The sequence below is a fragment of the Gracilinanus agilis genome, chromosome 1, assembly GCF_016433145.1.
Source record: "Gracilinanus agilis isolate LMUSP501 chromosome 1, AgileGrace, whole genome shotgun sequence".
Taxonomy (NCBI): Eukaryota; Metazoa; Chordata; class Mammalia; order Didelphimorphia; family Didelphidae; genus Gracilinanus; species Gracilinanus agilis.
Window position 1 is genome coordinate 142,303,837 of NC_058130.1, and position 25,340 is coordinate 142,329,176.

Sequence of the window (25,340 nt, forward strand, 5' to 3'; positions counted from 1 at the left end):
CTAACTCCTTTCCTTGCTTCTAGTCTCTCCTCTCTTCAATTCATCCTAGATCCAACCACCAAAATTTTCTTAATGACCCAGGCTGAGTCTACTGCTCAAAACTTCAAAGGTTCCCTGTTTCCTTTAGGATAAAAGACAAAACTCTCACCTGGTACTGAAGGTCCTCTCCAGTCTGACTCTAACCCACACTTGACTTCAAATTACTCTACAAATTTTACATTCCTGATTAGTGACCCTGTCTTCATCCTGTACTTCCTCCTGTAGTGCAAAAGGGTGCATATTAGCCCTGCAAAGCCTTACTGCAGAGTTTCTGACAGTTGAAAAGGGTTTAGAATCCTGAGGTTAGACAGTTGACCCTAGAGACTCGATGAGAGTAGGAGGGTCAAATGAGCTCTATCTTTGGACTGAAACCTGGCCTATATTCTGCAGTTTTCTCTTAAAATTTGTTAGCTTAACTATTTCCTTTGGATCTCCCTAACCTCCACTATTCCCAATCATCATTTTCCCTTCCTAAATTTCTTGGGGTTTTGAAAGGAGGGTGGATCTGGGTGTTAGCTTTCAAACTCGGTAGATTTAGTTTCCCCATAGTCAAATAGGGCTTACCCTTGTTACAAATTATCTCTTGAATCATTGTATCCAACTTTCCTAACCCTACAGGCTACAAAAAAACCTCTTGAGGCTGAGTTAGGCAGGTCCTTTCTCAGTCTCACATTCCTGTCTCCCTCCCCCACCTGAAGCTTTCTCTAGGCGGCTGTTAAGAGTTACCTTGTATACCTCCATCCCTTCCAATCAACCCTAAAACTCAATAAACCCTGTTTGTCACTTAATCAAACCTTTGGCTAATTCATTAGTTGATTGATAAGAGAAGGAGAAGGGGAGAAAGGAATAATATTGTCTCTGGGTCCTGAAGGGAATTGGAGGCTTTCATTTTGGAGGAAGTATAATCTCAATACTTCCTCTGAGCTTTTCCTTTGTGAACCTGAGAAACTGACTAGAAAGCCCTCTAGTCAGTTTCAAGCCATTCATGGCTGGCCCTAACCTTTGTCTGTAGAAGTGCCCTTCCTACTTGAAAGGCTCAATCTGTTTCCCTTTAGTGTCTCTGTCTCAAACCTGTTTCCCAGACTGTGTCTCCCAGGCTGTAACTGCTTGCCCAAAATATCTCATCCTCTCCCTTGCAACTCTTTATACCTCCGTGTTTATATTCCCTAAACTCAGTCATTCCCTTACTTCTCCTACCACCTCAATTTACCACCTTCACCATTGTACCTTCCTTATCCACTTTACTGCCTTAGGAATCCACAAACCCCTATCCACAGAGCCTTATCCCATCCACACTACCTTTAGTCCCTTACCTTGCCTTATCCTCTATTACAACCTTACCTTGCCTTAATTTCCCTATTACCTCTAGCCTATTCCCTTATTACAACAACTTTATAATCTACTAGATTAATTCCCTTATAACACTCCATGCTTTTTCCTACTGAAATTCTTCTCTTCTTTCAAGACCTAGCATAAAGGATCTTCCTAAGGTGCAGGTCTAACCTGTCAATCCCCCACTCAGTAAATTCTAATGGCTCCCCATTGCCTCTAGGAACAAGCAGAAGGTCCTCTGTTTAGTGTTTACAGTCCTTAATAACTTGGGTCCTATATTCCATCTTATTAATAATAGTAAAAATAACAATGACTAGTATTTATATAATACTTTAAGGCTTACAAAGCACTTTACACATGTTAATTCACTCAATCCTTACAACAACCCAATGAAGTTATTGTTTGTTGTTGTTCATTTGTTTAGGTCATGTCTGACTCTTTATAGTTCCATTTGGGGTTTTCTTGACAGATAATGGATCTCCAGCTTATTTTTACAGATGAGGCAAACAAGGTTAAATGATTTACCCAGGGACACACAACTACTAAAGGTCTGAGGCCAGATTAGAATTCAGAAGATGAGTCTTCCTGGCTCCAGACCTACACTCTACCACTGCAACATCTAGACGCCCACCTTGTGAAGTAGGTGCTATTATTGCCCCCATTTTACAGATAAGAAAACTGAGACAGAGATGTTAAGTGACTTCCGTAGGGCCACACAGCTAGTCAGTGTCTCTGGAAGGATTAAAACTCAGTCTTCTTGATTTCAAGTCCTACAATCTATCTACTGTAGATGTAGATGCCAACACAGTCCTTGTTCCTTACACATGAGATCTCCTATCATTATACCTTTATACTGGCTGTTCCCCATGCCTGGAGATTTCTCTCTTTCTACCATGCACTCTACCTTCTATTTTGTATCATATTTATTAGTATGCAAATTACATTTTTACCAGCAAAATTAAAACTTATTCATTGTTTTTCACTTTATGTCTCCTGCAGTAATCACAGTAATCACATAGGAAGTGCTTAATGAGCGTGTGTAATCAATATTCTAAGACCCCAATTAATATTCACAAAAGGGGAAAAGTGTCCACCTTACAACCAAGAAAGGGGCTGTTCAAACAAAGATACTGGGTCACATTTCATTCTTTGTTAAAGAGAGAGAATGGCGGCAGACTTCCTGGTACTATCTGGCAGGAAGAAACTTGTATAGATAAGTGAAAAGAAAATAGAATCATGGAATCTCAGAGTTGGAAGGGCCCTGGGAACCATCTAGTGCAAACCATACCTTACAGGAATATTCTCTACAACATCCCCAACAAGTGGTCATCCATTTGCCAACTGGATGTTACCAACCTCCCAAAGCGGCCCATTCCTCATTAGGACAGTTGGACTAATTAGGAAAGTTTTTCTTTGCACCCAGTTGAAATGTTCTCTGTACAAATTCTATCCGCTGCTTCTTTTTCTGCACTCTGGGACCAAGCAGAACAAGTCCCTTTCAAATATACTAAGGCTCTCACAGCTCCCAAACTTTCTATTCTTATTTCTAGTTCCTTCAACCAGTTCTCCTATTGATCTTCTAAAACTGCATATAATACTCCCTAGGTACTCTGACCACTATAGGCAAGGTGAGTGTAATGAGATTATCACCTCACTCTTCTGGACTCTATCTGTGGCTTAAGGCAGCCAAAGGTTGCATTAGGGTTTTTGGCTGCCATGTCACAATAGTACTAAATGCTGAAAATATTGAACCTGCAGCATCCCTGACCATTCCTTAAGCAACAGAAAAGGAAAGGAAAAGCAAAAGGGGGAAAGAAAAAAAGGAGAAGAAAAGAGAAACTGAAAACTTTTATTAAGCCCTATTATGTACCAGACACTTACCAAATATCTCATTTGCTCTTCACAACAACCCTGGGAGGTGGGTGCTATTATTAGCATCCCTACTTTACAGTTGAGGAAATTGAGGCAAATATATGTTAAGTGACTTCTCCAGAATAACATAGTTAATAAGTGTCTTAGACCAGATTTGAATGGAGAGGTCTTTCTAACTCCAGACTCAGTTCTCTATCTACCCAAGGCACTGACCATCTCTATATATTACAGGCCCCAAATCATGCACAAGTTCTACAATATTAAGTGTTCTTGGTCCCATACTTTGAGAGGTACACAGTAAGGAGAGCCATAGACCCCCCAAATCACCTTTGGAATCTTATATCAGCCCTCCGCAGAGGCTACCTGAGATGGCCTCCAATAAGGACAGAACTAATCATGATGAATTAATTATTCATCATCTTCCAGAGACATCCCTCAATTTCTTGTTTCTGCAGCAACTTTGCTGATATGGTTACTTCTGCCCAAAAGACCCTCCCTCTCCTATCCATTTGTTAAAATTCTGCCCTCCTTTAAGGTCCAGCTCTAATGCCATCTCCTCTATGAATATCAACTTTATCCTGCCCTCTACCCCATTTGGAAATTATCTTTCTTTCCTTTGTTTATACTTCTAAGCTTTTGTATTCTGCCAGTTTCAGACCTTCCTTTTGCCACCATCACTCAACAACACCTTTGCCTCTGAAGTTCATACCAATCAATCATACCACCTTGTCTAAATCCAGTTACCATCTCCAGGTTCTTCTTCAAAATGACTTGGCTCATGATCTTCCTCTCCACCCTAACCCCTGACCTCATTCTTTAATAATGATGACCCTACCACCACCCTGGGCTCTTACTTAATTAACTGGGTCAATTCCCATGACCTCTACCCGCTGTAGTGGGCCTCAGACCTTCTAACACATCTTAGACCAAGTGCCACAGAATATCAAACACAAATTCCTCTTTCTGCCCAGAATCTTCTGTCACAGGATCACAGAACCGGAACTAACTTTCCCATTGTTTCTCCCTGACCTCAGTTGGTTCTTTTCCCTCATTATGATTCTCAAACTCTCCCAAGCCACTGCTAGAGGAAGTTATGCTACTAAGTCCACTACAAATACCTTCTACATAACCTCAAATTGGCCCTCACTATATTGCTACAAACCTTTTACTTATTTCTAATTAACTCCCTATCACACTCTCTCTACAAAGGCTGTACCAGGGTTTCTTTCTCGACTCCACCCCAACTTCATTCTCTTACACAGATGGCATTACCTTCTATTTTATTAAATAGATTGAAAATCCTACCCAGCAGTCTTTAGTCCCTTCATCTCCCCATCTTCCCAACCTCAAAAAACGATTATGTCTTCATCTACTCCCCTGACTCCATCTACTTCGACAATCTCAGAAGAAAAGGCAGCTCTCTCCCACTGCTCCAAACTCGGAAGATAAGGCGATCCTCTACTATTGCTCCAATCTCAGCTGATAAAATGGTCTTTCCCAATTGCTCCAATCTCAGAAAATAAGATGGTCTTCTCCCAGGCAGCTCTTCCTCATTGCTCCAACTCAAAGGATATCAAGTAGTCCCTCAACCATTGCTCCAATCTCAGAGGATAATCTCCACCATGACAATGCTAAACTCTCAATTTGTGCTACCCTTGCTCTCAGACTTTGCCTCATTATTCATTATCTTTTTTTCTTCTTCTCTACTGACTCCTTCCCCATTATATACAAACAAGTTCAAATCTCCCCATCTAGCCCCCTCATTTTACAAAGAAGGAAACTGAAACTGAAACTCAGGAGAGAGGAAATGATTTGCCAAAGATTACGTTGCTAGTAAATTTCAGAACCAGGACCCAGCATACTCCTATTTCTGCTCATCTATCCATAGGAAAGCTCTACTTGACATCAGTCTCAACTGAGCCAAGTAGACTGTGGTCAAGTCCCTTTCTCTCCTTTGGCTTTCATTGCTTCATCAGTAAAACTAAAGGGTTTCAACTGGATAAGTTCTATAGTTCTTTTTACCACTAGCACTCTATAGTTCAATGGCTTTATATTTTGATTGGTATCAAAGAGTAAAGTCAGAGGAAGGTAAGAGAACAATTTAAATCTCTAGACCCAATTCCTTTTTGCTTCTAGATGCTGAACATCTGCAAATTTATATAGCTGAATACCTAGGCACTCCCATCCAATTCACTTGGTCTCCCTGTGCTTCAGTCTCTACATTTATAAAATAAAAAGATTTAATTAAATGGTCTCTGAAGTCCTTTCTAACTCTACATTTATGATACTTTGATTCTAAAGGCCTCCATAACAGGACACAAACCTTATATCATAGGAATCCCCATTTGTAAAATTTATGTTCTAGACAAACTGGTCTGTTCAATCCCCAAGTGCATATTTTCTCACCACTGAACTTTTGCTTATCAGAAATACTCTACCTGGGAGCAGCTAGGTGGCTCAGTAGTTTGAGAGCTAGCCCTAAAATTGGGAGGGCCTAGGTTCAAATCTGACCTCAGACAACTTCCTAGCTATATGACCCTGGGCAAGTCACTTAACCCCCATAGCCCTTACTAGCTCTTCTACCTTCAAACCAATATACTATATTGATTCCAATACAGAAGGTAAGCGTTTTAAATTTTAAAAAAGAAGAGAAAAAGAAATACTCCCCTCACTCCCCCACCCCTCTGCTGGCCTACACTTTATCCATACTACAAGGCTCTGATCTAAGGTCACCTTCTTCATGAAGTCTTCCCTGATTCTCTCAGTTGGAAGTAATCTCTTCTTTGACTGATAAGATAGAAGTTTATACTCCCTTTATGCATATATCATGTTTTACTTTGTTATATTTATCTGTGTACACATGTATAATCCCCTTTCTAAATTATAAGATCCATGAGAGGTCAGACAATGTCTTATCCAAACCTGGTATCTCCTTCAGAAACCAGCATACTGCACAAAGTGGAATTTGAATAAACATTACTGAAAGCTTAATTCAACAAGTTCTAGGTTTGTCCTAAAGTCAAAGAGCTACAGGTAAATTACCTGTCCAAGAAATGCCCGGGCCAGGGTGATTGCAGGCTGGTCAAAAAACTCACATCCCAACCGGGAACTGCGGCTTTTCTGGCCAGTGAAATAGATACTGTATTCTGGAGCAGGATTCCTGGGTGTGGTGAGTGGGTGATTCCCTGAGGAATCCAATTTGGGCTGACTTTGGCTGGCCTTTGACTCTGATAATCTTCGTTTTTTCCCCAGTATTGTTCTAGAAAGCTGGATTGAAAAAGAAAACAAAAATAAAACTCTTTAAACATTGAAAGCTTGTCTCTTCTCACTCTGGGAGGCTTTAGTAAGAGCAGCCTAAATGTCAAATGAACAATCTCTAAAAGATAAACAAGAAAACAAATGAATTAAACCATAATACACCTCAGGGAAGGGAAATGGCTATTAAAAATCACAAGATTCTTAGACTAGAAAGGATTAGCCCTTGGAATACAGAATGTTAGAACTAGGAAAAACTTACAGAACAAGGAATGTCAGAGGTAGAAGAGATTTCAGAAGATAATATGTTAAGATTTAGCAGAATGTCAGAATCAGAAGGGACTTAGAAGTCAAGCTAGCTTAATTAAGCCTTTCAATTAAAAGGGTGGAAATCAAGATCTTCTAAAGAGATTTAGTGATTTTTCTCAGGTACACAAGTATTCAATAAATGAAGACTCTAAAATGGGTTCTGGTCCTTTTGTGGCCTAAAAAGCCCCATTGAAAAAAAAAATACATGGAGCTTTTAACTTTTGTTTCTTGTAAACCATTCTGAAATGGGAGGCCAAAAGGACATGGGTTAGTTTGGAAAAAAAGACAAACTTTCCAAAGAGTTATCATCACTTTGCTTTAAGGGTGGAAAAATCAACAAGCATCCATCAATGTTTTCACACTCTTCATACTGATACTATATAAATGTTCCAAGCTCTTATTTCAAGAAATTGCTCGCATGACCTTTTTTAGCTATATGGACAGGAGACGGACAGAGCCCTGGCTTACGTCTTATGAGGAAAAAGCAATTTTAAGGAGTGAAAGAAGCAAGTTCAAAGAAATTAAGTTAATCTAAATCTACCCAGCTTCTCCCACAGAGCAAGAATCCTACATTTTTAGTACTGCCAATAATTATCACACAATACAAACACAAACTGGAATCCAGTGACTCTATCAGTGAATGTGTCTGAAGCTATATGAAGAAACACAGGACCTCCCGAGAACTATGAACAGGGGTTAACTGGGAAGCTTGGATGGTTTACAAGAAAGCTGGACTGATTTCTAAATCTGACCTAGTCCAATACTATGTCACATGCAAGTATACTCACATGTACTCTTTTCTCTCTGTCTCCTATTTTCATAAAAAAATATAATAAAGAATTCTTCGTGAATTTGCATTTCATCCTTGCATAGGTACTATGTTAACCTCTGTTACATTCTAACTTTAGCATATGTGCTGCTGATGCAAGGCACTACCAGACACCCTTGCTTTTACAGAAAAGAACTGAAATGGACATCAGAGATTATATCCAATTTCATCATTTTTATTTTTGTTTACTTATTTTAAAAAATCCTTATCTTTTGTCTTAGAATAAATACTATGAATTGGTTTCAAGGCAGAAGAATGATAAGGGCTAGGCAATGGAGTAGGTGACTTGTCCAGGTTCACACAGCTAGGAAGTATCTGAGGTCAAATTTGAATCCAGTACCTCCCATCTCCAGGTCTAGATGTCTAACCACTGGATCATCTAGCTGCCCCCAGCTAGATTATTCTTTATAATTTTGCAACATTCACTTTTGATTTACTTTTTGTGTTTTTTTCCATTTATGTTGCTTTGATTACTGTTTGTACATATGTATTTACATATATATGTACACATGTATATTTGGCTCGGTTTAATATACTATGCAATAAGTTTATGTAGATGCTTCCACATTTTTCCATATTTATCACATTCATCATTTAAAAAAAATTTTTTTTAAACTCTTACCTTCCATCTTGGAGTCAATACTGTGTATTAGTTCCAAAGCAGAAAAGTGGTAAGGGTAGGCAATGGGGGTCAAGTGACTTGCCCTGGGTCACACAGCTGGGAAGTGTCTGAGGCCAGATTTGAACCTAGGACCTCCTGTCTCTAGGCCTGGTTCTCAATCCACTGAGCTACCCAGCTGTCCCCACATTCATCATTTCTTAACACACAACAGTATTCCATTACTTTTATGTATCACAATTATTTAGTCATTCTCCAACTAATGGACATCTACTGTTTCCAATTCTTTGCTATCAGAGAAAGTGCTATCATAAATATTTTATTGTTTATGAGGACTTTCTTCTTATCAGTGGCTTCTTTGGGGCATAAGTAATGGGATCTTTGGGTCAAAGGGTGTGAACCTTCTAATTAATTGCTCCACCAACAACACCAGTGTGCCTATCTGCCCACAATTCCTCCAACATGCACTATTCTCATATGCTATCATCTTTGTCGATTTGCAGGCTATATGGTAAAGCCTGAGGGTTGCTTTGATTTACATTTTTCTTATTACTTAGTGATTTGGAGCATATTTTATGTGATTTTTTCATGTAATTATTAATCATTTGAAATTCTTTATCTGTTCATATCCTTTGACCACTTATCTAATGGAAAAGAAGAAATAAACATTTATTAAGTGCCTACTGTGTGCTAAGTGCTTTACACATATTATCTCATTTGATCCTCTCAACAACCCTAAGAGGTAGATGCTACTATTATTCCTATTTTAAAATTAAAGAAAGTGGGGGCAGCTGGGTGGCTCAGTGGATTGAGAGCAACGGGAGTTCTGGCCTCAGACACTTCCTAGCTGTGTGACCCTGGGCAAGTCACTTAACTCCCATTGCCTAGCCCTTACCACTCTTCTGCCTTAGAACCAATATACAGTATTGGTTCTAAGACAGAAGGTAAGGGTTTAAAAAACATTAAATTAAATTAAAGAAAGTGAGGCATACAGAGGTGAAGGTTTTATCTGGTATTACACAGCTAGCAAGTGTCTGAGGCTGGATTTGAATTCAGGTCTTCCTGGCTTCAAGCCCACTACTCTATCCAGTATATCACTTAGTTGCCTCAATTCCTTAATATGGAATGGCTTTTGGATATACATACCAAATACATGCTTATGTATATGTATTATATAACACATTTATATGAGTATCTATAACATATGTGTTTGTTGCTTATATATCTTAGATGCCAAATCCTTTAATACATGACCTACCCATAGCTGTTTGAGGTATATGATCTGCTTCTCTTCTGGTTTTTTAACAGTATATTCTTTCATATTAAGGTTATATATATGTATATATATATCCATTAGAATGTATTTTAAAATATGTGTAAGGTTTTGGTCTACAACTAATTATTGCCAGACTACTTTCTAATTTCCTAGTAGTTTTTAATCAAATAGGGAACTCTTTCCTAAGTCATTTATATATATATATATTTTGCTTTATCAGACACCGAGCCCTAGATATTGTAGTATAGCTCAGATCTGGCATAGATCCCCCAATCCTGCCCCACCTTTTTCATAATTTCTCTGATACTCAACCTTTTGTTTCTCCAGATGAACTGGGGTTTTAAACAATTATTTGGTAGTATGGGACTGAATAAGTAAATTAATTTAGATAGTAGTATCATTTCCATTATGTTGGCACAGCTCAACCATGACCAAGTAGCATCTCTCCAATATTTAGGTCTGTCTTTTTTTTATAAAGAGTATTTTTATAATTATAGTCATATTTCATTCTTTTGAGTCTAACATTCTGTGGTTACTAAGAATGGAATTCATCTCTCTGTCACTTCCTGTTGAGTTTTGTTGGTAAAAATAAAGAAAAATGTGTTTCTAGATACCTATTTTTTTATATTGCTAATTTGCTGAAGTCATCATTTCAATCACTGTTTTAGGAGATTCTCTAAAACTTTTTAAATTGTCCATCATATCTGCAAAAAGCAAGAATTTTGTTTCTTCTTTCCTTAGCTTATTCACTAATTTTTTTTGTTTTGTCTTACTACTATAGCTAATCTTTCTAAAGTTACAATGGAGATGCCTTCTGGATATTTTAAAATTAATATCCTATAGTCATTTCAAGCTCAACTTTTCTTTTTTTTTTTTTTTAAACCCTTACCGTCCGTACTGGAGTCAATACTGTGCATTGACTCCAAGGCAGAAGAATGGTAAGGGTAGGCAATGGGGGTCAAGTGACTTGCCCAGGGTCACACAGCTGGGAAGTGTCTGAGGCCACATTTGAACCTAGGACCTCCTGTCTTTAGGCCTGACTCTCAATCCACTGAGCTACCCAGCTGCCCCCCTCAACATTTCTAACCAGAGTACTTCCTCCAAAACTTTCTCACTTCCACGCTTCCCTAATATTGTCAGGGTACCACCACCCTTCTGGTCACCCAGGTTCCCAAAGTTACACTCAATTTCTCTCAAGCAATCATCCTGCATATCTGATCTGCTATCAAGTCTGGCTACTTCTACCTTTATAACATATTTTTCCTATAACATATTTCATCCTTCAGATGAGGAAACAGAGACAAACTTTCCTAGTCACACAACTAGCCATATTTGAACTCAGATCTTCCTGACTCCACGTCCAGTGCTCCATCCACTATACCACCTAGTTGCCTCATAAAAGTGTCAGATCCTTGACAGCAAAGACAATCTTGCTTTTCCATCTATATCTATATGTTGCTTTGCACATAATAAGCACTAAACAAATATTTTTTTCATTCATTCATTTATCTGTGCTAATTGAATTAAGCCTCTAAACTTTAAACACACTTATCGGAGGAAGTCTCAGAAATGTGAATGAGATCAGTCTACTAAATACTAGAAAAACAAACTAGAAACACATATTACTTAGACTAAGACACGCAAATGCAAAGACGCTCCATTAAATGAGTATAACAATATAGATATTTTGGACATACAAAGTAGATGAAAATGAGCTGAAAATGGATAGGGCTAAACTTCTCACCCTGCAAAATCTATCTCTTTAAAGATAACATCCTCAGTGACATAAAATGATTATAAATCATGAAAAATCTTAACTTCACATAGATGATAAAAGACAGAAATAGTTAATATTAGAAAAGTTGTGAGGATACAGGCACAATCATATGCCATTTGTGTCACTGAGAACTGGTCCAACTGTTGTAGAAAACTATTTGGAACCAAGTAAGTCATTAAATTATCCATGTCCTTTGACCCAGCAATACCACTTCCAAGCATATACCCTAAAAGGGTCAAAGATAGAAACAAAAGTCCCATATGTATTGAAACATTGGGAACAATATATATGGTGGTAACAAAAAAAGGAGGGATACAATGGGTACCCACTAATTGGGGAATGAATAAACAAACTGCAACACATGAATGTAACAGAATACTATTGTATTGTAAAAAATAATTAATATGATAAATTCAGAGAAACCTATATGAGAGGATACTTACAACCTACTCTTTCAGGGAGAGGGGAGGGCCACAAATGTTACAAATTACAGATTTTTTTTCAAATGTTTTCAATATATTTCTTGGTTGTGGTGATTTTTTCCTCTTTTCTTTTCTTAAAAATACTTTTTTTTAACTGGTTTTCTGGGAAGAAGAAAAGGAGGGATAAAGGCAACAACTATGATAATATAACAAACATATGACATAAAATCTTTTTTTTTTAATTGCCATAAGTAATGAGGGGCATTCTAGTGTAGTGGAAAGGCCCCTAGCTTAAGAGACATGAGTTCTAGTCCCTCCACTTCTCTGTGTTTCCTGGCAACACTGGAATGTAGGCAAAGAAGAAACTGTTTAGTATAACTCACTCATTTTATAGATCTGAACAGATGTCCAGAGAAGGGAAATCATTTATCCAAAGACACCTAATTCACTTAAAGCTGAGTGCTCTTTACCAATTGCCTCCTTTGGAAAACAGGGGTGGCTATGGGAAAAGTACAAAGTGTTCTATCAGTTGGCATTGTTTTTCAAAGCAGCAGGAGGTAGGGGCCCGAGGACCACCACAGAAGAGCAAGAGTTAAATGCTATGGAGTTTTCCATGGCAAAAGCCATTACTTTTCTGAAAGAATAAACTTCACTACAGTCCATCTGGCTGCCACATGTCCTAAAACATCTGACCAGACAATCTTAGTTATTTTGGGACCAAAACTTATTCTCGGAGCTGCGATCAAAAGGGAAGATTAAAGGAGAAGAGAAGGCTGATGAATGTTCAAGGAATGGAAAAACACCTACTCTCAAGCCATTTGAGCTACAGGAGTGCTTGCTTTGATAGAAACCAGTATTTTAAATCAAGTGAAAACATTACATTTTAAACATAAAAGACCACAGAAGTTCAGAATGAACATTCGATGATGTGCCACAGTCCTAGAGTTCTAAGCATCCCAACCCCATGATGTCATTTGGAGCATATTCTCTCTGTCAAATGATCACTGTTATCATTCCATATTTCAATAGCACTTTTCTAGGAAGATTAAACTTCTCTGATTCAATCCAACAACCATTTATGAAACACTAACTGGAACATCTAGGGCTAAGGATATTTGGCACCTAAAGACATAAAAATAGCAGAGCAGAAAGAAAACTGCCATGGAAGTCAGAGGATCTGAGTTCAAATCCCAACTCTGCTACTTTCTAGCCTTGTAATTATGAGCAGATCCATCATCTGTCACCCCAGCCATAAAACAGGAATTATAATCACAGTCATAATCATCATAGCTGGACTTAAAAAAGTACTTGACATGAAGTATTTGGGCCTCAATTTCCTCAACCATAAAAGGTGAATGAGGGGAGTCAGATGAGGCAGTATGACCTAATGGGGTAAGCACTATATTAGGAATCAAACCTGCTTCTTGTGATCACAAGCAGTCACTAAACTTCTCTGGGAAGATAATTTACAATGTGTATCTCAGGGTTGTTGTAAAAGTTGTAGAGTATTATATGAGTCATTATTATTACAAACAAAATGGAGTTTCAGAAACTTGCCCAAGGTCATGCAATGAAGAGATGATAGGCTGATTGGTTGGTTGGCTGTTGTCCTTCATATTTGAAGAGGTCCAAAATGATAACACTGGCGATGTCTTGACTTATACATCACTGGATTTAAGTGAGGCAGTTTCACAAAGTCATCAGCCTCACTATCTCTTCCAGTGTCATCAAAGACCAGCAACAACACAAAAGTCAGGATGACTAGTGATGGTATGGGAGGCAATGGATTGACCTTGGCTTCTTCAATATCTAATTAAACTCTAAATACTCCTTAGCACCTCCTTTAGCTGCTTTCATGGGCCACTGGAATAAACTGTTCTCATCCACCCCTTCTGACAGGGGAAATCTTCATGTGTCTGGAGTGGACCACCCTCCCTCCCATTCACTGATTAGGTTTGAAGTCTCTCAGTCACCCTTAATCTCATTTAGCCTGCCTACTGAGATGGTTTAAGAGTATGGCCCCTGTGCATGCTACAGCTTTTTGGAGCCACAGGTGAGAGCTGGATGAGAGGTAGACACGAAGGGGGAAAACAGCCCTGAAAAGGGATCAGTAGGCCCTCACACTAGAGGTACTAATCTTTTCTGAACACCCCGTACTTGTGTAGACAATCTCCGATGCTCCCAGAAAGCATCATCTACACTCATGGCCTCTATATTCTTACCAAGAGTTCACTTCTAAATCCTTTATGGTCTTGCTGCTAATCTCACCATTTAACTGAAATTACTCTAGTCTAAACCAATCACCCTAAATGCTAACTCCTAAGGTCTTTTTTAAGTCCCCCACTTCTTGATCTTTCCTCTATAGCTTTTGTTACTATTGATTATCCCTTCCTCCAGGATCTTCTCCCTTGGCTTCTATGATACTGCTCTCTCATGATTTTCTTCTTACCTGACTGATCTCTGCTTTCTAACCTCCTTTGCTTGATTACCATCCATCCCCTCTCCCCTTAGCATGAGTGTAGTATAGGACTTTATCTTGGGTCCTCTTCACATCTCTACATTCTCTCTTGGAAATCGTATCCATTCCCATAAAGTTAAGTACACAACCCAGATATTTCTCCTGAATGCTAGCCATGCATCATTTTCTAATTTCTGGTTGTCTCAAGATGTGTCAAAAGAAACCTGTCCAAAAATCCATATTCACTATCTTCTCCCTAAAGCCAAGCCTCCTTCAAATTTTACCTTTACAACATCTCTCACATCCTTTTTTTCTCTTTTTCTCTACTCACAAAGCCATTACCCTAATTCAAATCATTCTCTCTCATTTGTACTACTACAATAGCCTTTGAACTGGTTTCCCTACTTCCAATCTCTTCCCTTTGGAATCTATCCTCTACATAGCTGCTAAAATAAGCTAAGACGGGGGCAGCTGGGTAGTGGATTGAGAGCCAGGCCTAGAGATGGGAGGTTCTAGGTTCAAATCTGGCCTCAGACACTTCCCAGCTGTGTGACCCTGGGCAAGTCACTTGACCCCCATTGCCTACCCTTACCACTCTTCTGCCTTGGAGCCAATACATAATATTGACTCCAAATTGGAAGGTAAGGGTTTAAAAAACAAACAAAACAAAAACAAAAACAAAAAATAAAATAGGCTAAGACACAGAACTGATCATGTTGCTTCCCTATTCAAAGAAATCTAAGATAAAATACAGACTCCTTAGACTGGCATCAAAGGCCCTTCATAATCTGGTTTCCACTTGCCTTTTCAGTTCATTCTTTTTTTACCTCTCTGTAGGAGTTGACAGTGTCAATCACCCTCTTCATTTTGATACTCTCTTTTCTCTAGGTTTTTGTAACACTGTTTTTTTCTTAGTTCTCTTCCCAATCTGACCATTCCTTCTTGGGTTCTTTTGCTAGACTTTCATCCAGGTCTCACCCAGTAACCATGAGTATTCTTTTTTTTTGAGTGTTAATAATTTTTTCATATAGAAACAAATTTTGACAATTGTTTTCTGACATTTTGTTATTCAGATTCTTTTTCTTCCTCCCTTCCTTTCTTCCTTTTCCCCTCCCCTCCCTGAGGTGGTAAATAGTTTGATATAGATTATAGCAGTGTTTAATATTTGCATATTCCCTGTGTCATGACTGAAGACACATATCACATATATAATAAAAAACTCATGAAAGAAATAGAGTGAAGGATTTATCATGGGTATTCTCCATGGAATATTTGGCTCTATCCTGAGCCCTCTTCTCTTCCCTCTCTAGACTATTTATAACTTGGTGATCTCATCAGCTTCCATGAATTTAATTATAATTTCTATGAAGACAATTTTCAGATCTATTTGCCCAGGGTTAACTTTTCTCTCAAACTCCAGTCTCTCATTTCCAACTGCTTATTGGCTATCTCAAACTTAAATTCAACATCTCCAAAACGGAATTTTTTTTATCTCTACCCCCCCTTCAAGCCCTCTCCTCTTCCTAAACTCTCTATTATTTTCAAGGGTACCACCACCCTCCCAGCCACCCAGTCTTGTAACCTAGGTGTCATCCTCAACTCCTCACTCTCATTCTCATATCTAATTTGTTGCCAATTCCTATTATTTCTACCCTAGGTAGCATCTCTCACATATACCCTTTCTCTTTTCTGAGGTTGCTACCATACTCAGTCAGGCCCCATCACCTCACACCTAACTATTGCAATAGCCTTCTGGTTGGCCTCCCTGTCTCTTCTCTTCCCATTGATTTATTCAGCTGTCAAACTGATCTTAAGCACAGGTCTGACTATGAAATCTCCAGTGGTTCCTTATTACTTCTACTAATCAAATATAAAATATAAATCAAATATAAATCTGAGGTTCACATTTATCTCCTTTTTAAATAAAAAAAAATTAAACCTATACCTTATGTCTTAGAATCAATATTAAGTGTCAGTTCCAAACCAAAAGAGAGCTAAGGGTTAAACAAGTGGGGTGAAGTGATTTGCCCAAGGTCACACAGTTAGGAAGTGTCTGAGACCCGATTTGAACCTGGGACTTCTCATCTCTAGGCCTGACCACTGAGCCACCTATCTACCTCTCACATTTGTCTTCTACCTTACTCCCAAATGCTGGCAGAATCAAATATAAAATCTATTGACTTTTAAACCCCTTTATAACCTTTTATACCACTCCGTACCTTTCCAGGATTCTCATATGTATCCAGATCCAATGACACTGGCCTCTTTGCTGTTCCTTGAACAAGGCACTCCGGCTCCTGACTGGACATTTTCAATGGCTATTCCCTCCCCACCCCCCATCGTCATGAATGGAACTCTTTCCCTCTTCATCTCTGTCTCCTGGTTTCACTGGCTTGCTTCATGTGATGTGTCAACTAAAGCCTTGTCTTCTGCAAAAGGCTCTTCCCAATCCTCCTTAATCTTAGTGCCTTTACTCTGAGATTATCTCATCTGTACCCAGCTGTCTGTGTGTTTTCTCCCCATCAGACTGAGCTTGTAGAGCAGGGGCTGCTTTTTGTCTTTTTTTGTTTTGCTAGTGACTGCATAGAGCAGATGTTTAAGAAATGCTTACTGACTTGACTTTACTGTCATTCCCCTTCACAACTCTAGTTATCAAACTATGTCTAGTCCGAACTCAACTCTCCATTTTCTACCTCTGCCTTCTGCTCAGGAGCTTTCCCCTCTGCCCTCATTCATAAGTGCTTTCCCTCTTGACATTATTTTATATATACTTTTAATCTGCTGTCTTATAGCATTCCTACACCAAAATTTAAGCTCCTTAAAGGAAGGGATCATCTTGATTTTGTCTTTGTCAAGACTATCAGCTCCCAAAACTACAAATGAGGCTTGGTGGACAGAAAGTCATCATGGTGTTGTGTGTAACAGAAGGCTAACACCTAAGTGTCCCAAAAAGTTACTTAGACTTAAATTAAAAAAAAAAAAACAAACATACCTTCTTTCTTAGAATCGATACTAACTCTTGATTCCAAGGCAGAAAAGTGGTAAGAGCTAGGCAATTGGGATTAAGTGACTTGCCCAGGGTCACAGAGGTAGGAAGTATCTGAAATCAATTTTGAATCCAGCAAAAAAGTTGCTGAGCTATTTTCATTACTATTAGTGATCAGTGGGAAGTTCCCCTACTTGGAGATTCCCATACTGAAGAAATCACAGGTCCATACCTAAAAACCTTGCACAGTGTCTTGCATACAGACAGGTTTAATAAATGTTTGCTGAGTTGGAATTCTGCTTCTCAGTATCTTTTCTTCCTTTGAGACTCAGATGAGGCGTTTCTGATATGACTCCTTCCTACCCTGATTATTAAAACTTTTCCTTGCAACATATTAATTTGTACATACATCTATCTCCCAGTAGCATGAAAAGTCTGAGTCCCGGAGACTGATTCATCTGTATCTTTTTATCAACAAAATGTAGCATCTTACCTTGGATACATGGCACTTAATAATTATTTCCTCATTTCAACTTAGTTTTTGTGAGGCAATCTCTGTGGTAATTGTAAAGCAGTATAAAAATGAGAACTTTTATAATAAATGGCTTCCCATAGTCAGTGCGTAAGGGAACTGTGTGCCCCAAGCAGGGAGCTGCTAGCATTTGGGAGCAAGGTAAAAAATAAACGTGAACCTCTGAAATTTAAGTTAAATAGGAATCAACATAAAATAGAAGAGATAGCCAACTATAAAAGGAAGCTTTAACCCAAAGGAGCCCAGAGAGAGCTTATAAATGGGTTGTGGATGAGAGAGATTTAAGATATCCCCAAAATCCTGTCAGGGAGACATCAATTTGAAGGTAACTAAAGGAAAAAAAGTGTTATCTTCTCAACTGTATTGCAAGAGGGAAGAATTACTGATGATTGATAAGCTGTGAATCACTCAAAGAAACAAAGACCAAGGCATACCTTCCTCCTCAATCTGCTTAGTTAAGCATGGCTGGAATGTAACTGTAAAGAAGGTTGTGATCTATTCTATCAGAATAAATAGGCAATGCAATACAATGTATGCTTCAGTGTTTCAAGCATATGTGATTTTAACTATGTGCATTTAGATACAAATTCCAATACCAACAGTGTCTTAGTGGTAGTAAGAGCAAAAGGTTTAACAAATTACTGTAGTCCCCTGCGAATAATCAACTTAAGAATTAAGGAACTTCTCCAAACTTAGGTATATTGGTTTTCAGATCACAGACTCAATCACCAAGCCCATCCCTGAAGTCCTTCCAGCTTGGTATTTGTCCAAACTAATACATATCTCATTGGCACAGTCTTAAGGAATACAGGGTCACCTTTGGATGCTATCATGCAGATGTTATTGAGTAAAATTATAAAATGTAGACACCTGGATAAATGTTAGACGTGATTATTTCCTTTCTAGTAGCCTGTTTTCTTGGTAATAATTATAGCATTTAGGAGCACCTAGTTGGTTCAGTGAATAGAGCCAGGCCTGGAATCAGAAGGACCGGAGTTCAAATTTGGCTTCAGACACTTCCTAGCTTTGTGACTCTAGGCAACTGCCTACGACTCAATTGCCTAGCCCTTACTACTCTTTAAGACAGAAGGTAAGGGTTTTGGGAGAAAAAAATAATAACGGCATTTATATAAAACCTACTATGTGCCAGGCAATGTATTAAGTACATTACAAATATTATCTCATTTGATCTTCACCTCTGGAATGTAGGTGCTATTATCTCTATTTTATCTCTGTTTTACAGTTAAGGGGGAAAAAGGCAAACAGAGATTAAGTCCAAGGTCACAGCTTAAGTAAATGTCTGAGACAAAATTTTAACTCTGGTCTTCCAGACTCCTGTGCTCTATCCACTTACCCAACCTGGTTTTTAATACTGACTTATGTCACAGAAATTTTGGAAGGTAAATGGCAAAAATATCAGAAAAGTGACTTTCTTTAAGTTTGATGAAGATGAAGTACTACTACCCACATCACCAAATAGCAAAGTCTTTCTCACATGGGGTTATAGAAGACTCTTAGCTTTAGAATTAGACTGCCTCCCAGTTTCTGCCGCCTAATACCAGTGTGACTATAGGCAAATCATTTCATTTCATTGGATAAATTTCCTTCTCTGTGAAAAAGGAATAAGGTCAGCCTTGATAACCTCTAAGGTTCCCTGTAGTGATATAACTATAATTCTAGGAAGAGAATGAATCAGTCAAATCACATGCATTTAGTAACTATCTCTATACACTATGTGGGGCACTGGGGGATTACAGAGACAAAAACTCAAATAGTGCCTTCAAAGAGCTCCAAAATCAGAAGAGAGTGATTTGGGGGGAAGACAGTCACAACAAGGGAAATCAGGACAAGACTCATACAGGAGGTGGCTCTGAAGCTAGGTGAGTTGAAGGAAACAAGGAAGTCTGGAAGAGAGGTGAAGAAGCTGTATATTCCATTACAGACCATGCATGGCAATCAGTGCTAAGGCAGGACAAAGGAAGATGGAGTGCCAAAAATGAGAAGGAAGACCAGTTTGGCTGACCCAAAGGGGGTTTGAGGGAGTAATATGCAATAAAGTCTATTTTATCTGTTGTGAATACCTTTTTTCCTTATTCGGTTAGGAACTCTTCTCTTATTAAAAGTAAAATCGGAGTAAAAAATGGAAATTTACAAGAGCCAGGGGAATTGGGAGAGGGAGGACTTTAATAAGTTCAGTTTTGCACATATTTGTGGGGCTTCAGATGCATATGAGACTAGTTCAAAATGTCCAGGAGGCAATTTGTCAAATGAAACAAGCTCAGGAGAAAACTAGGGCTGGATATATAAACCAATGAGTCATCAGCACAGAGATGATACCCTCATCAAGAAAGAGAAAGAAATGGTAAAATCAAGGGAGAAAAGGCCAGAGTCCATGTTTACAAATCTCAGAATTGGAAGAGACCTCAAGGGTCCTATGTTTGATACACAGGTAAACCTCAAATTCATTCAACAAACAAAAACATTAACAAACATTTTTTAAGTGCCTACTCTGTGCAGAATAATGTGCTAGGTGAGAGTAGAAGAGGGGAAAATACAAAGTTTATATATAAAGTTTATAATCTAGAATTGGGGAAAATATGTCAAATTCCCTCTAGAGCATTCCAAACTGGAGAGAACTGTGCACAAAGAAAATGATCTTAGTAACTGTGTGAATGATGGTATAGAGAGATGAGGAGGCATGGACAACAGCTTCTACAGTAGATCAGGAAGAGTACTCAGGGCCTGAACTAGAGTGGGGACTATGTGAGTAGGAATAAGGGGACAGATATGAAAACTAAAGAGGTAGAATCAGTAGAACTTGGCAATTACTTGAGTGGGAGCATGGTAGAGAGAAGAAAAAAAGGCAAAGAAGATTTTGAGGTTTTAAGCCAAGGTGGTGAGGAAGATTATTTGCTGCCATCAAAAGAAACAGGAAAGTTGGGAGCAAAGACAGTTTTAGGTTTAGGTGGCCATCCTAATCACCTACGTTTATGGACACACTTGAGTTTTTCTAAATCTCTCCTAAAATGTGGCTTCCAGAACTAGCCACAGAACTCTAGATGCAGTCTGACAAAACAGCATTTTCACCTTTCTCGTTCTAAATTCTATGATTCGATGCATTCTAAGATCACATTGGCTCAAGGCAGCTAGGTGGCTTAGTAGACAGAAAGCCAGGCCTGGAGGTCCAGGAGTTCAAATCTGACCTCAGAAACTTCCTGAGCAAATCACTTAATCCTGGTTTCCTACACCTTACCCATTCTCTTGCCTGGGAACCAATACTTAATATCATTTCTAAGACAGAGAGACAGAAGATAAGGGTTTAAAAAAAAATCACATTGGCTCTCTTAGCTACCACATCATACTACTGAGTCCATAAATCCATAAAAACCACCAGGTCTCTTACAAATAAACTGTTGTCTAGTCATAACTCCCTCATTCTGTAACTATGTAATGGATTTTTAAAAAATTTTTACTTTTGTCCATATTAAATTGAGTCTTGTTTAGTCCCTCTTCCTAGCCTGTCAAGATACTTCTCTGTATCCCTATTCCAACATCCATCGAATAACTACTCCAAACTTTGTCATTCATCAACAAATTCCAAAAACATGCTGTCTACACAAGTCACTAATAAAAAAAATATTTAACAGAACATGGTTAATGAAAGGCACTCCCCAAGAGACATGCCCCAAGCTAATATGCATTAACCATCTCTTTGGGTCAACCAGTTCCAAACTTAACCATACTATCATCTCTATCTCTCCATCTTATCTACAACGATATCCGGAAAGACTGGCAAATGCCTAGATGAAAACCAGGTCAACAATGTTCATGGCATTCCTCAGATTTATCAGTTTCCTAATCTTAACTGTCCAGGGGAGAAGGTCCCCTGAACTTAGAAGCCACATATATATTCTTTTCTTTCTTTAAACAAATCATAAGTCATTGATTCTTTTTTTTTTTTTTTTAAACCCTTACCTTCCATCTTAGAATCAGATCTATGTACTGGTTCCAAGGCAGAAGAGTGGCAAGATCTAGGAAATGGGGGTTAAGCAACTTGCCCAAGGTTACATGGCTAGGCCATATCTAAGGCCAGATTTAAACACAGGACCTCCCATCTCTAAGCCACCTGGTTCTCAATACACTGAGTCATCTAGCTGCCCCTGACCATTGATTCTTTTTTTTCTATATATATTTCTTTTTTTTTTAATTTTTAGAAAAAATTTTCCATGGTTACATGATTCATGTTCTTACTTTCCCCTTCACCCCTCCAAACGTCCCCCCATTTCCACTGGTTTTAACATGTGTCATCTATCAAGATCTATTTCCATATTATTGATAGTTGTATTGGTGTCTGACCATTGATTCTTAAGAGCTAAAAAAGAACCTGGATTTTTCAACTCCATCCTTTTTATTTAACAGAAAAGGTAAGTGACATCCATGGTCAGGAGGCTAGAAAAAGCAGGAGAATTCAAGTTTGTAGATTCCAAATTCACTACTATTTCCAATTCACCATGTAATCTTTATATTTTACATGAAAATAGCTACAGACTTGATAGAAATAATACTTCAAAATATCCAATTTTTTTGTTCTAATTCTGTGGACACCAAGAAAATGCCTGGCTTTGTAATTTGTTTTCTTGAGGTATTTATAGAAGGGCTAGAGCTATGTAGATTACTGAATCTGGTTCTCATGCCAGGGGTAGCAGAAAGAAAAGCATGATCAGACAGAGTATGTGGGGGTGGTTGGGTAGAGGAAAAGGTTAAGACACTGGATTCAAAGTCAGAAGACCCAGTATCTAGTAATATCACAGTCACTAACTTATTATGTGACCCTGAGTGATCAGTTTTTACTCTTAGTGCCTCACATTTCTCCTCTGCAAAATTTTTTAAGTCATTTCATTATGTGCTTTGAATTTTATATATGTTATCACATTTGATCTTTATAATAATTCAAGAAGGCAGGTAATATTATCCTTGTTTTACAAATAAATATGGAGACTTATCAAGACTAAATGGCTTCCCTAGTGTCACACAGCAAGTGTCAGAAATAGGATTAAATTTGATTTTAATTTTTTTTAAACCTTACCTTCTGTCTTAGAATCAATACTACACATTGGTTCCAAGGCAGAATAGTTGGCAGTTAGGAAAAAAATTACTTTAAAAAAAAATCTATGTTATATAAAGTCAAATAAAAAATCAATCCAGGGTAGAAGCTATGTGATAGTACAAAAAGTGCTAGTTTGAAGTTAAGGCCTTGGTTTTGTATCCTTGGCCCTGACTGCTTTGGGAGAGTGACTTCCCTTTTCTGGGTCTCAGGTTCCTTTTCACAGGTAAAATGAGGGATTGGATCATATTGTGTCTCTTCAAGTCCTCTCAAGCTCTAGATCTATGACCGTCTTTTTTGAACATACGGGTCATTTCTGACAATGTATATACCTCTTTCCATAGCTGCAGCCAACTGTCCCTGAGGAGGTGGCAAGGATGTTTTGCTGTCAGTTCTCTAATACCAGGCTCAGTTAATGCCTAGATCTGTTCTGTTGTCTTGTGACCTGGGTTTCTTGTCCCTTTCAATGCCAAACTCTTCTCTTTTCAGCTTGTACTGTACAATCTAACTTCCAAAAAAAATCACTCTTCTGAAATTATTCTAAGGTCACAAATGATTTCTTAACAACTAGATCTATGATCCCCTAGGCTATATCCATCACTGCCTCCAAACTTTCATATTTCCCTTGAGAGCACCATCATCAGTCACTGAAGTTCAGAATGCTTAAGTTATTCCTGACATTTCCCTTCCCTCAAATCCTCCAAATCTGATCAATTTTATCTCTACATCTCTCTATCTAACCCCTTGTCTTCTCTCACATAGCATTCGCCCCTTACCTGTTTTAGCCTAATGATCTGTTTCCCAGCTTTTTGCTTTTCAATCTATCATCCATGGAACTATCAAAATAATCTGCCTAAGGTCCAGGTCTTATTTCATGTTAATCTCCTATTCAAAAATCTTCAGTGGTTCTTGATTGTCTCCAGAGTACACACAAAGTCCTCAACCTAGTAGCACTTAAAGCCTTTTACTTGGCACTCATTTCCTATTATTCTCCATCATGTCTTCTAAATTCCAGAGAGCTACTAGCTTCTCCACAAACTTTTCATTCCATTTCCTAGCTCTATGTCATGCTTGGAATGCACTCTCTCCTCACCTCTGCCTTAGAATTCTTGACTTCCTTCAAGGTACAGACGGGATGTCCTCCCCTCAGAGCCCTAAAGAACAACTTTCTTGGCCTTCTTAATTCTCAGCACTCTTTCAAGGTATCTTCTCTGTGTGTATGCACGCATAATACACACATGTACATGCATACATATACATTTATGTGTATATACTTATTTCCCCCAAATGAAATAACATTTGTAAAGTGTTTAGCACAGTGCCTGGCACATAGCAAGCATAATAAATGACTGTTCTCTTTCCCAAGTAGAAAGTAAAGCTCCTTGAGGATGGGGTCGGTATTTTGTCTTTGTATCACTAGTAACTAGCAAAGTATCTTGCACCTAGGTGCCTAATATTTTTTGAAGCTAAGAAGATTGGCCACTGGATGATGAGTTTTATTTACACTGCTTCAATTTATGAAGACAACTGAACACATAGAGGATTTATCACATTAGGAAATATCCATCCTAAAGGAATCAAAGATCCTTAAAGTGTCCAAAATACACAGTTCAAAGGCACTAAGAATCAAGAAGATAAATTTCTACTTTAATTAATAGTGATAATATGTTCTAGTGGAGTGGCTTAGACTTGGAATGAGAAATCCGAGTTTGAATGCCAGCTCTGACACTTTGTAGCAAAGTGACAATAGACAAGTCTCAAATGTTTCCTCATTTGTAAAATGGGGACAGTAACTTATGCTACCTACCTCACAGGGCTGCTATAAACAAGAGTTTGACAAACCTAAAAATGCCACATGTGAGCCCTAACAGGGATGGTTTCATGGGCAAGGCAGGATTGGAAAATTAGGTAGATAAGAATAAGTATAACTTGGAATACAAGTTCTAACTAGGCGCATTCCCTTTTGCAAAGCCTTCTTAAAAAAAAAAAAAAAAATATATATATATATATATATATATATATGTATATTCTTAGACTGGGGACTTTGTTCTCAGATTGAGGATTATGGATTTGAAATAACGAATATAGCATTACACTTGGTTGATGTACTGGTTGGTTCCATTAAACGGCTTTTTACTTCTCTCTCTTCTTTTTCCTTTGTTACAAGGGATGGCTTGTTGCACAGGGAAGGGGAGATATAACTGGAAATGAAGGTGAAGACAGAAATAGCAATGAAAATTTTAACATAGACTTTTTAATGACTACAATGACAACAATGTAAATGGAATGCAAAGAACTGATACTGTAATTATAAGAGATATGACAATGTATTTCCCTTCCTTCTTTGCAGATGTTCGGAACTATGGGAGTGGGACACTGCATTTACTATTAGACTTGGCTGATGTGCTAGTTTTGCTATACTGATTTTCCCTCCACTTTTTAATTTATCATAGGGAATGGCTTTCTGGCTTGGGAAGGAGGAAGGATAGGTTGGGAAAGAAAGGTTATATAAAAACAAAGGATAGCAATA

At 38.2% G+C, this 25,340-nt stretch overlaps 1 protein-coding gene and 1 non-coding gene across 2 annotated transcripts in view; both read right to left on the bottom strand.

The window, feature by feature from the left end:
- The window catches only part of MPG (N-methylpurine DNA glycosylase), a 60,200-nt gene that overhangs the window by 28,734 nt on the left and 6,126 nt on the right, over window positions 1-25,340 (bottom strand). Inside the window, exon 2 of the mRNA XM_044657707.1 lies at window positions 6,286-6,510. Coding sequence (XP_044513642.1) covers window positions 6,286-6,510 — 225 coding nt within the window. The remainder of the gene's footprint in view (window positions 1-6,285; window positions 6,511-25,340) is intronic.
- On the bottom strand, window positions 7,636-7,740 carry LOC123232770. Its single transcript, XR_006505278.1, has one exon. It is a non-coding gene; the product is annotated as a U6 spliceosomal RNA (small nuclear RNA).